General features: G+C 26.8%; 1 protein-coding gene across 1 annotated transcript; it reads left to right on the top strand.

Annotated features, from left to right (window-relative positions):
- Positions 1-8,576: 8,576 nt before the first annotated feature.
- Positions 8,577-9,518, top strand: LOC136085338 (uncharacterized). The gene has a single exon (XM_065806636.1). The coding sequence runs from the start codon at positions 8,577-8,579 to the stop codon at positions 9,516-9,518; it is 942 nt and encodes a 313-aa protein (XP_065662708.1).
- Positions 9,519-14,097: the final 4,579 nt, after the last annotated feature.

Genomic DNA, 14,097 nt, shown 5'->3' on the forward strand with positions numbered 1-14,097 from the left:
TATTTAATTAAAAATTATGTTACGGCTAAGACTATTTCTTGAAAAATATATTTTTACTTTCTTGATCAGCTATATTATAACTCTTTGAATGTTTCCAGTCCACAAATCCATTGGACTTACAAAATTGAATATCATGTGCACCAGATTCAAACTAGAGGCAAGGAAAACAATATAGTGCATCTTTATATTTGCAATAAAAATTTAAAAATTTTTAAATTTCCAAAAACTCTTCATGCTCTGGACCATGTTAAAAAAGATCTTGTATTTTGTAATTTAAGTTCCATGTTCCAATTATTAAATTTATTAGGGTTTATAACCATAAAGTTTAAAAAGAACTCTATGAAAAAAACTAAATTGATTGCTTTTACAATAAAAAAAACTTTCTTTAAACTATTGTCAAAATATTAAGTCTTATCTTTAACTAAGTTCATAATCCATAATAAACAAAAAAAATTGTGTTTAAATATTAAATAAGGCTAGCCTCTACTTGTTTTTTGACAAACTTAATATCAGTGAGATAGAATAAAGAAATTTTTTATAAATATAAGCATGCTATACAATCATCTTACAATCTTTTTATGAATATAAGTATGCTAAACAATAAGCTCACAGTATGTACGGAAAAGCAACTTTTGTTTCTACTGTGTTATGCTTGAATAATTAATGTGAATTATTTAATTATAAACGAGTACTGCATTTTTGTGGCTCAATGGTCTAGCGGTATGATTCTCGCTTTGGGTGCGAGAGGCCCCGGGTTCGAATCCCGGTTAAGCCCTCCCTTTTAACGATACTGTTGTGTTAGTTTAAAGTTTTAATAATTTTTATATACTTCTAAAATATTAAACTGTAGGATTAATATCAACTATATTTGAAAAAAAAAATTTAGGGTAGAATTATGGTGAACCAATTCTTTATTAAGAAGTATAACTAATAACTGGCAAAACGAATAAAATGTGTCAAGAAAAATGAAGCATATTTTAAAGAATATTAGGTTTTCTTGCAAAAAACATAACATATAAAAAAACCGCGTACTAGTAACGAACTCGTATTTAAAGAACGCTCTTGTCCAGCTATTTGGTCAGGAGTGGAGTTTTATGCAAAAGGTTGCCAAAATCGACGCCTGGGAACAAAAATGCCATAAAAAGTTTTTTAGACCCAACCTCTTATATGAAAGCAATGAGTTGGTAAAAATTTTAATTTAACTTTTTATAGTTAGTGGAGAAGGAGGTAGTTTAAGAAATAATTATAATAATTACTTCTTATTGCTTGTAACTATTGCTAAATAAAAAAATAAAATTTAAGGAAAGATTTCTTGTCTTTTTATTATAGTTACTAGATTGCCCCAATGTTCTAGCTTTAGTCTATAAAAAACAAAAGCAAGCATGTTGCATAATCACAAATGGATATGTTTGCACTAAACAAATAATGAAAGAACTGAGATTTATTAATACTTATGAACAAAACATCTATAGCATCCTTCAGTTTATGTTTAAATTAAAAAAAAAATTTGGTCCCAAAGATATTCTATATTTACTTCCAACATATTGATTATAAATATGAAACAAAACATTCTATGCAGAACTACTATATTACAAAAATGTCTCTGAGACAATCTAAATTCTCAATATCTAGAAGATTATAAAACAATAAACTCGATTCCACATTTTAAATGAGTTGTTAAACAACAGCTATTTGACCTAAATATTACTGAAACAATCTTATTTTTAAAACTGTTTCACGTCTCAAAATATTTTCATGTACCCAATAATTGGAAATGTTTATGGTTATATTTATAAAACTGCATTTACTTGTAATTATATTTATAATGATACATTTACTTGACTATTTTAATTATACGAGTTGTTATATTTATATAAATATTTATATTTATGTGCTACAAATACCTGATAATTTGTGTTTCATTTATATTTTATTGGTATTGATAGTAAAATAAGACTAAAATTATAGGAGCAAGATGATAAAACCATTGTCTTCTGCTTGCTCCAGCCAATCTTTTTACGTTAACAATTTTGTAAAAAAAAAGTTATCGAGATTATATCTATCTATCTATCTTTTTCAAAGAGTGCTCCTTTCTTTCCTAAATTTTAGTTAGTTTCAACTAACGATCTTCTATTATTAAAAATTTAACCTTTAAATAATAAAAGATCGTTAAAATGAAATTAAAAGCCTCCTTGTTTTGGGGAAGGGATGACTAATTGACATATTCATAAACTTTTGAAAACAAAACGATTATTTGATGAAATTAAAATACTAGCAAAGAGTATTAATTAAGTATAAGATATTATAAAATATTTTATAAACTCATTACCTTTTTATTTGGGCTTGAGGCTGCAAACTTTTGGATTTTTCTTGTTTCCAAAATGTTTTGTTGCCAAACATTTTTATTTGACATAAGCAAAAGCATACTCAATTTCGGAGTTTTCACAATCCTGGATAGTACCGTATCTAAAATACCAAAATATCCTGTGTCCGTCCTTGCTAGTGAAATATCTGATGATTATGAAAGCTATATAAGTAACCCCATTGTTCATATGCTTTTTATTGATTCTGATATTTGCTTGTGCAGCTATAACAAATCTCGTAATTCGGTTATTAAAAAAAATAACTTAACGTAAATAAACTTAACGTAAAAATAACTTAACGTTAAAAAAAATAACTTTAAACTTAACGTCGGACAGAGTTGCTTTTAATCATCTTATTATAACCAAAGTATGCGGAACCTGGTGGAAAATCTTAATAAAATAAAATACCATTCGAACTCTCTTGATACAATCACTACAACATGCTTTTCAGCGTTGTTGTTTCTAGAAAATGAGAGTTGTATTGGCAACAATTAGAAAAAAGAGATATAAAGAGATAAAGGATAATCAATCATTTTTTTAGGTTATAACAAACTACCACAACTAATAATTCCAAGGTATTGTCAAAATCGCCTTCATATTCTTTTAAAAGCTTGTTTTATTTTAATTAAACAGCACAATAATTTTAAAAATACCTTAAAAATGGAACAGTAAAGTAAAAAGTTTTTTTCATATTTACCCATTTCTAGATCATCTTCAGAAGGCTCATTTATCAAAGATTTATTTCTAAAACTGTTAAAGTCCAAATGTGCAGAGACCTTTTATCGGAGAAGATCTGCTCAGGCTATTAGGTTCCGTAATGGTAAAAGTTTTACATCCGAAGTATGTTTAAAACAAAGAAGAGAAGAAGCTTCAGAAAACATCCTATAGATAAAAATGATAGTAATTATGGTGACAAAAATGACACTGTATGTTCTAATTATGGTGCTCATGGAGATAGAGGTGATTAGTGGGTGTGCTGCAATGCTTGTGGCATTTATGTATCAAGCATTGCAGTATCATGTAAAATGTAATGTGATAACTGGATTAGACGATGTTAAAGTCATGGAGTGGAAATGTGGCAATTGATCTAAGCCTATGTAGAAAATTGGACTTAAAATTTTTTATTGGTAATATGTTTGCCCCCAACGCCCAATTGTAAAGGCAATAAGGCAACAAATCATTTTTATATTACTTTATAATATATTTAAATTCATCAACAGGATTTTAATTTCATATAATAATCATTTAGTGTTTAAAAGTTATGATCAAGTAAATTATACAACCCCCTCATTTTGGGAAGGGTGAAAATCTCACATTGTCATAACTTTTTATCTCTGAGAGATTAAAAAATCTAATTTAAAAGTTTTAAATAAATTTAAATGTGTTATAAGATAATAAAAAAAATATTTTCATTATCTCATTGCCCCCACATATGGGGCATATGATGAAATACCATACCCAATTTCCCGAGTTAGTTAGTTGTTGGCCTGTCCGCTATTCGAGTGATTAATTCGTTGTTCGTCAGTTTGCTACCAATGACCTCAGTATGAAAACTAATAATTCATAAAAAAAAATTAAATCTTTCAAAAGATTCCGGGTTCTAAATTTTTATCCGACCCAAATTATGAACACGTATCAGTACTCTGTTATTCATGATAGCGTTCATTAAACGTAATTGTTCTACAATAAATATTTTTTTCAACACTCGTTAGTTTTTTTTTTTTTTTTTTTAATGCTTTTTTTAAATTTTGAATATAACTATACCTATCAATTTTTGGTAAATCACCAACATACTCTCTTTCACCGATATACATTCTTTCATTTCAGCGCATAACAATACTTCCACGACTGGCTGTGGAATGTATATACGTTTTCTGGAACATATGGTTTAACAGCCTAAAAATATTTAAATATTATATATTAAATATTATAAAAAAATTTTAATTATATAACAAAAAAAACTTACACACACTGGTACTTTTTACACCTTTAACTGTATAAGTAATTTGTTTAACTTAAAACATTTTCTATGATTTTTTTTCTTTAAACTGCAAACATTAACTAAATTTTAAATGTAGATTACTCGATTTTTAAACACTTCGTTACGGTTTATATTATATATAAAATAAAAATTAAATAAGATTAAATAGAAAGATTAAAATTTCTTTTTTGATGAACCATTAGTTTTAATACTGAGGTCATATGGTAGCGGACTGACGGACAACGAACGAATCACTCGATGAGCGGATAGACGAACAATTAACTAACTCGGGAAATTAAGTATGAAATATCATCAAGCACAATGCCTTAAAGTGTACTATCTGAAACATCAAAAAATCCTGTTTCTCCCAATGCCAGTGTTTGCTACAATATAGCAAACTATAATTCTGTATAAAAAGTTCACCTATATAAAAAAATGTGTTTTGTTCTTTTATGATATTTAAATTATCAAATGGAACTTTAACACTTGAATAAAGTCTTGGTCAAAATATATAGATTGAATAAAATTGGTATTATTGCCCCCCTTTTCTTTTTTTTTGCGATTGTTTTTTTTAAGCTTTATTCTATTATTGGCACTATATAAATTTTTTTTTTTCAGAATAAAGTAGTATGCCTCGTTTAAAAGTATGTTGTCTACCATTAGAAAAAAAAAATTTGAGCAACACTATAGCCATTTATTTTAATAAAAAAGTCTAAAAGTATAACATAAAGTGGTCTTAATGTCCTCCTTTGCTCGATAAGCTAGAGACGTATTTAAGGGGAAAAGGGGTCAGGGGGGACTTTGGCTCCCGGGCGCCAAGTTTTGACAGGACGCTAGCTTTCAGAATGCTATAATTTTATAAAATTGTAAAATAGTCATTTTATATCATTTCATGAAAATTTTTATATTATTATTATGTCAAAATCATAGACCTACTTATAGACTTAATAGACTTACTAAATATCTCAAATTTTTATTTGCAAAACTTGGTTAGCAGTAGAAAAACTCATTCAAAAGACGATCAAATTAATCTTGAAAATTATACATAATTATGCGCCAATTATTCATATATATATATATGTATATATGTATGCGCCAATTATTCATATATATATATATATATGTGTGTGTGTATGTATATATATATATATATATATATATATATATATATATATATATATATATATATATATAAATATATATATATATATATATATATATATGTGTGTGTATGTATATATATATATATATATATATATATATATATATATATATATATATATATATATATATATATATATATATATATATATATATATATATATATATATATGTTTTAGGAGAAATACTGTAACAATGGGAACACCTGAAGCAGGAATATTTACTATACCGTGTGCACCAAAATCTAGAAAATCTTTTTTAGAACTCAAAAGTAGGATGAAACGTTAAGGAACTGATAATCTTTAGGTAAAAGAACTGGAAGAACTTTAACATGCTGTGAAAAGATTTGCATCTAATCCCTCTACTGCACCCAGGTCTTCTTTATATGGTCCAAATTTATCATTGCATACTTTTTGCAGTTTAAGACTAGCAGACAGAACATGGGCTGAGTTTAAGAAAATTGTTACACAAAATCATCAACTTGTTTCTTTAGGTTTAACCAAGTTAACAGAATTCTAAAAATTGACATATCCAGAGCAGGTTGAATATTCAGAAACTGAAGTAAAATGTAGTCTCTTAAATATGATCAAAAATTTAGTTTCTGGAATGTTTGAGTATCTTTTGGAGGATGAAGATAATTCTATTAGAGTTTTAGCACAGAAGGAACGTGATAACATATATGTTATTTGCAAAATGGGAGGTGATGGTCAGAGTGACCAATCTGAGTTTCAGAATGCAGCAACTATAAAGATGATGTGGATGATTCCACTGTGTATAGTATAGTGTTTGTACTGTTGGAGATTTGAAGTGGAAAAAAAATATTATGGAAAAATTGTGATCCAAATAGCTCAGATGCAATCTGTTATTTTATGTTTTGTTTTACCAAAGAGACTGCTAGTTTTATTCAAAAGAAGTTTGAACAATAAAAAAAGGAAATTTTTTCTTTAGGGAATATTAAGTTTATACTTTATGATAATACTTTTGATATAAATTCAAGTTTGTCAACTATTTATACCACAACGAGTGATGGTAAAACGCCTAATACTGTGGTATCAAGTTAGTAGCTGGTTCTAGTTCCTTCAAATCCGATTTCTTACAGTCCGGATAAACATTTTAGTTCTGACGGGCTTTTTTCTTTGGGTATATTTGTGTTCAATTGTTCTTTAAAAACTAGTTTATAGTATCGTAAATAGTTGGTTTTGCAGAAACAAATTTTTTAATCATGCCTAGGGGCTGAATCTTTTTCATGTATAGCAGGGGTGGCCACAATAAGGCCCGATAAAACTTTTTAAAAAAAGTTTAGCATCTCAGTGCTGTCATGAATGTCAAGCAAGTCCTAAGGAGTTTAATTTAGAAACCATTTAGAATAAAGATAAAATTGTAGACAAGAATTTATTAATACTTGGAATTTGCAGCCTTCATTTGTGGATATGCAGCAAAGAGTGGGTCTTTAACACTATTTTCAAACTTCCAGCAGTGAAACAAGGAAGAAAAATTCAGCAAAAAACAACCAAGAATTTATTGAAAACAAAACAAAATTTCAGCATGTATTTAAAATATAATTAAAAATAATGGTATCTTTTGTCAGAAAGAGAAGTGGTACATCCAATACTTGCAATGTTGCACGAAAATTCTTCAATAATCCATCTGTGTCTAGAAGAATTTTAAGTTTCAATATGATCAAATTAGTTAGAGACCTGCTCATTAATATAAACAGTACAACCACAAGACCAGCTGTAAAAAATTTTAAACAGAAATCTGAACGTCTGTATAGTCTCATATCTAACGATCAGTTTTTAAGAGCCATTCCAATGTCACAGTCTGTGTATAGAATGGTAGTTCATGGTGTTTCTTTTATCAAATATTTTAAGTATCTAATAGGTTCTTTGTCTGAGAGTGCCATTGAAGCTAGGAACAAAGCCAACAAAACTGCAACATTTTTACTGTACTTGCAACAGCTAAATATTTACTGCGTTATAAAAATTTACTTGGTTATTAAACATATTTTTGTAATTTTAATTAGCTTTTAACTAAAACTCAATTTTAAGTTCTATATTGTAAACAATTTGTTTAATTAAATGATTAAACTTGTAACAAGTAAACTTTGAAACATTGAACTTTTATGTTTAATATTTAAAACTCGATTAAAAAATCTATAAGGTGACTTTGTTATGGATTATTTCATTTCAATTTGACATATACAAGTGTTACGTTGATAAAAAAAAATGTCAAACTAAAAATAATATCTCTCATCTTTTATACACAGTATATAAAAAATAATTACTTTTACAAACACATAGCATAGTTATTCATTTAGTGAAGTGATTGCTGTGAAATAGCTCTACCGGTCAGCCGACAAGCTAGACCTAATCCTCAATGTAAAAAAATATAGTTTTGGACTTAAGAAAAATCAGGTACTAGTAATATTTTAACATGCTACCCAGTGGGCACGGGGCGTAAAAAAGACGTCCTATGGACGTTCAGCTAGCGTCCGTCCTATGTAAATTCTAAACGTCTTTTGAACGTCATTTTCGCGTCCAATAAATTTTTCGTCCAAAAAAGATTCAGAATGCTTAATTAAATCATGGAAGTATTAGAGATGGAAGTGAAACGCTATTGAAATGTCTAAAATTAAGCGTGAAATATTTTGTTCTTAATGCAATAGAAAGTCGGAAAGAGCTACGTCGTCGTCTAACGGCGCTTTTGATGTAAATACTAAACTCGCTAACTCAACTTTAATTATTTCATTATAATAATTGTTATATATATATATATATATATATATATATATATATATATATATATATATATATATATATATATATATAAATATATATATATATATATAAATATACCAAAAACGCTAATGTTCACCATCTTTTTTTATAACACTTTAAAATTTCACTATTTAATTACGTCACCTGGTTTCTGTAGTTTGAAAGTAACTAAAATGCTCATGAAAATTCCGAAAGTATTCATAAAAATTCCGATGCAAAAAAATTGCAAAAAATAAAATGTAGTTATAAAAGATTCTACAAGAAATGTTTTTGTATTTCTGTTTTAAAATTAAAATGACGAACGTTAGACGACCGACTATTATCGAGTTTGATAGCCTTAATTTACCGGAAATTGGTCGCAGGTTTAGAAACAATGATAACGAGTGCATCCGGTGGTGCAGGGAGTTTGGTTTACTTGCTATAAATATGATCTGTCCTCGATGTTACATTCAGTGCAACGAACAAAATAATCATAATGTCGATGGAAAGATTTGGAGATGCATGCAAAAACAATCTAAAAAGAAAATAAGTATTCGTGTTGGAAGTTTTTTAGAAATATCTCAACTGAAACTTTGGAAAATAATAGGTATTACTTATATTTGGACTCGTAGCGCCGGAAAAAGTGGTGGCTTTTCAGTAAAAGACATACAAAAGGATTTAGAAATTGGTAGCAATATAACTGTAGTTGATTGGAATCAATTTTGTAGAGACATTGCCGTTACTTATTTCCTTAACAACCGTGTGCAATTAGGAGGGCCAGGTTCAATAGTGGAAATAGATGAATCACTTTTTTCAAGAAGGAGATACAACCGAGGTAGAATTAAAGAAGATCAATGGATTTTTGGTGCGTACGATATAGCAACTAAAGAAGGGTTACTCATTCCTGTAGCGCACCGCGATGCAGCAACCATATTAACCATCATTATAGAATGGATTCGTCCTGGAACTGAAATATGGAGCGATATGTGGGCAGCATACCAAGGTTTAGCAGCGCAAGGTTTTCAACATGGTACAGTAAACCATACTTTACATTTTGTTGATCCTGCAACAAATGTTGCATCAAATAGGGTTGAGGCAATGTGGCAAAAAAGCAAAACCAAATTTAAAGCCATGTTTGGACCCACAAATAGAGAAATGATTCCCGATTATTTGTCAGAATTCATGTGGACGCAACGTTTTAAAGAACATTCTTATTTTCACTTTTGGAACCAAGTTGAAGTTGAATATCCCGTTTAATTATTATTTTTGTATATAGTAACATTCGTCTATCTAAAATATTAGTATATTTAAAAAAATATGTATATAATCTGAAAATAAAAAATAAAACTTATTAAAATTCGATGTTTTTTTAAGAAAAAAATACTAAAATAAAAAGAAAATACACAACAAATTTATCCATAGAATGTTTAAGCGGAATAAAAACCGGGTTATCAAGTTTTTTTAATGATTAAGTTCATAATGTTTACCGCCTTAATTATAACTTAGTCATGTTTCATAAAAGATGGCGAATATTAGCGTTTTTGGTATATTTTTTTGACACTTGAACATCAAATTAGAGTACTTTCCTTTGGTTTTCAGGTCTATGTTTTTATTCAATTCTTAATCAGGATAAAATTCTCTATCATAATCAAAAATAAAAATAGGGGGTAAAGATGTAAATTAGCGTCTAAAAGTTATACACAATATATATATATGTATAAATATATATATATATATATATATATATATATATATATATATATACATATATATATATATATATACTATATATATATATATATATATATATATATATATATATATATATATATATATATATATGTATATATATATATATATATATATATATATATATATATATATATATATATATATATATGTATATATATATATATATATATATACATATAATATATATAAAACCTGTATTGCTTTTATATATATATATATATATATATATATATATATATATATATATATATATATATATATATATATATATATGTATATATATATACATATATGTATATATATATATATTATATATATATATATATATATATATATATATATATATATATATATAATATATATAAAACCTGTATTGCTTATATATATATATATATATATATATATATATATATATAATATATAAAACCCGTATTGCTTATATATGTATATATATATATATATATATATATATATATATATGTATATATATATATATATATATATATATATATATATATATATATATATATATATATATATATATATATATATATAAAACCTGTATAACCTTACAGCTATATAAACATTACAAATTAATTTTAAATTAATTTCATTTGTATATATAATTATAGATTAAATAAATGTCTTGTGAAACAAATAGTGTTCTTTCTATTTTGGATGTTGAATGTTTTTAAAATGATGAAATAAGTATTTTACTTGAGGATTTTGAAGCTGAATTATTTATTAATAAAGAAAGTTTTGGTATCTAATCCTTCGACGACAAATTTTTTTTTCTTCCAGAGTTTGAAAAGCTTGACATGAAAAAAGTTAGTTCTGAATTAATGAGATGTGAAAAATGTAAAAAACATTACAATACCAAAAAATATTATGATAATCACATCCTTAAATGTGGTGAAATCCATTCAACTAAATCATTTTCGAAAGGTAAAGCAAGCTCTAAAGGTAGTATACCTAATGTGTGTTTTGTATTTATATGGTTATGAAAAAATAAAATTGTAATTCCTTTTTAAAAATTTTTGAAATTTAGATATTCTCAATGATGATGTGCAAATAAAGCATTTAGAGAAATTCACGGTATACTTTTGGGAATCGATAAATGAAGCTTTTAAAGATGAACTTTTCAACATATCAGAAAAAGGTTTTGTTACTCCTGGCAATAGTTCTGTCATGGTTGCTTCTAAACTGCTATTTCACAAAAATAAAATAGAAAAATCAGTTGAACATTTTAATAGACTTCTATCTATTGATATGTTTGCAATTTTAAACGCTTTAAGTAATACTCCTTGTTCTCGTAATTATATATGTCAAATGGTTAATAAAATGAGATTGTCAGCTAATTTGAAAACTAAATGGAATAATATTTTAAAGTTAATAAATATTGAAGTTAGTGAGATCCATATTGACATATTAGGAGTATTTGTGTTAAACAAAATGTATAAAATATTATTATTATGGAGAAATAAAAAACTCTTTGTAACTGATGAGAACATGTTAGAATTAAAATTATCTTTAAGAGAGAAAAAGGTAATAATGTATGTTTCTGGATATATTGTTTTTTTTTTGCTGCAAAAATACAAAAAAAAACAAATCACCATCATCTTTAATTATCTGTTATAAATTATTAGCAGTTGTCAAACAACATTTCTAATGACGCTATATTGAATAGCACAAGATCGTGGATTAACCGAGTAGATCGAGGAGTATTAATGCATGTGAATGATGAGTTTTATTTATTTATATGCCATGTTGAAAACATCGCAAGATCCATACTAAATAGGAACTTACTAGTGAATTATAAAGGGCAGGATCTTAGAGATGTTTTAATGTCAAATTTCCAAAAAAATGCTTAGTTAGATGTTTCTTGGTCATCACTGACTCGAAATCTTGAGAATTTAGATTTATCTCAACTTAAAGTTAACAATCTTTAAAAAGTGGATATCAATGCGTGCTTGTTCCTTTTTAACAGCTTAGATTAATGTGGTAAAGCATATAAATAAAGGTGACATTATAAGTCAATGCGAACCGGGACTAAGAAAATCTCTTTTTGTAAAAAAAAAATAATTAAAATTATTTAAATCTTGCAAAAGTCAAAAAGCGAATTCAAGATATTTTAGTATTTGAGTTAGGTAACTTCCAGGAACGTTCTAAACTAAAAACTTTTGTATGTTTATATGTATTTCTTGTTAGAATATGAAAAGTTTGTGAAAAAGACTTTACTGGGCCATCCATAAAAGTTACGTGGGGAGAAGGTGTTTGGTATAAAAGGAGGCAAGGTTTTATTAAAATATGACGTCATTTTATAGAATTTTTAATTTTAATAACATTACAAACTATGTAAACTTGTGTTTTTACGAAGTTATTGTTAGAGAATTTTTTTTTCAAAGTGTAGCAATAGTGTCAAACATCATTGCTGTCTGCTATAACTTTCATTTGCACGTTTAATGTTCATGTCATAATATGGATAAAAATAGTCTTATAAGTTTGCTTATAAGGTCTTATAAGCGTAGGGGCCATCAATAATGTACGTATGCAGTAAAACCACTTATTTAGGACCCCTCCCCCCTTGTACGCGCCTGAATGCTTTTAACCACTCCCCCTACTTTTGCGTACGTACGCATTATTTATAACAAAATCAAGAACTCCTCCCTTCCTTTACCAACGCATTAATATATCAAAACATTTACAAAAAAAACTTTTTCTCTCTTAATTATTTATAAAGAAATATAAAAAACCGTTGTGACCGAAGTCAAATAAAAATAATATATATTATCTTTTACACTCGCGAAATTCAATGTTTTTATAAAAAATATATAAAAAAAAATTTATATTAAAAAAAAAATCAAGTTTAGGAGAGATTGAGAAAGAAAAATAGTCAAACCGCGTACGAACTTGCTGTCTTTAACACCCCTTTCCCTCTTATACGCATTCGTACCTTTTTAGTTTACCCCCTCCCCATACCTGCGTACGTACTTTATGGATGGCTCCTTATAACGCTCATCAATAAGAAAAAAGCCGATTATCATAGAATATTTAATTAGATTTCTTTTGAAAAAAGAGGAGGGGATCTCAATTTTATGACATTTTTTTTTAAAGGGGAGATTAGGAAAAAAGCCCTCCCAAAATTACCACCTCTAGCCCAAATGTGAGGGCAACGAGGTTGGCAAAATATTTTTTTATTATTAAAGTTTGAATCCTCTTAAATTTGAGGGATTTTTAATATATATATATATATATATATATCAACGTTTCGATAGAAGGTTGATATATATATATATATATATATATATATATATATATATATATATATATATATATATATATATATATATATATATATCAACCTTCCTGAAATCTTCCTTAATAATTTCCATTTAAGGCTCGGATAAGATTGTTACTGGCAATATTTAAACCTAGAAAGTTACGATTAAATTCTTCTAAACAATAAGAATTATATAACAATATATTCGCATCGATTTTTTGTTATTACATTAACAATAACAGTAACTATAACAGGGTTGCCACTATAATTTAAAAAAACTTTACCCTAGTTTTCCTAGCAAGAAACATTTTCTCTTGAGATAAGCTTTTTAAATTCCCTTACTTTTCCGTGACTTTTCCATATTGTTTTCAGTTTATCCACAATATAGTCATTTTCCTTATCTAAACACAATTTATTTATTTGACAAACTAAATATTTTACAACAACAGCTACACATTGCAAATTTCTTATTATATGTATTAACAAGCTTTTCTTTAAAAAAAATATATTGTTCAAATTTAAAACAACAACATATTTTCCTTGAGTTTTGCTAAGTTTTTAAAAAAATATGAAAATTCCTGAGCTTTTTAGGTTTTCCTGGGTATTTTCGGTTTTAGTGGAACCCTGAATGAATAATGATAATTTTTAACATAATATTAACATAAACTATTTTTATTACTGCCGGAAAACAATCACAAAATAATGAAACCAGAAGAATAAAACAGTACGAATAGAACAGTAAACAACTTAAATATAAAATCTTTAATATAGAAACATTGTATCTCAAATCTTTTATCCAAATGA

The sequence above is a fragment of the Hydra vulgaris genome, chromosome 09 (assembly GCF_038396675.1).
Source record: "Hydra vulgaris chromosome 09, alternate assembly HydraT2T_AEP".
Taxonomy (NCBI): Eukaryota; Metazoa; Cnidaria; class Hydrozoa; order Anthoathecata; family Hydridae; genus Hydra; species Hydra vulgaris.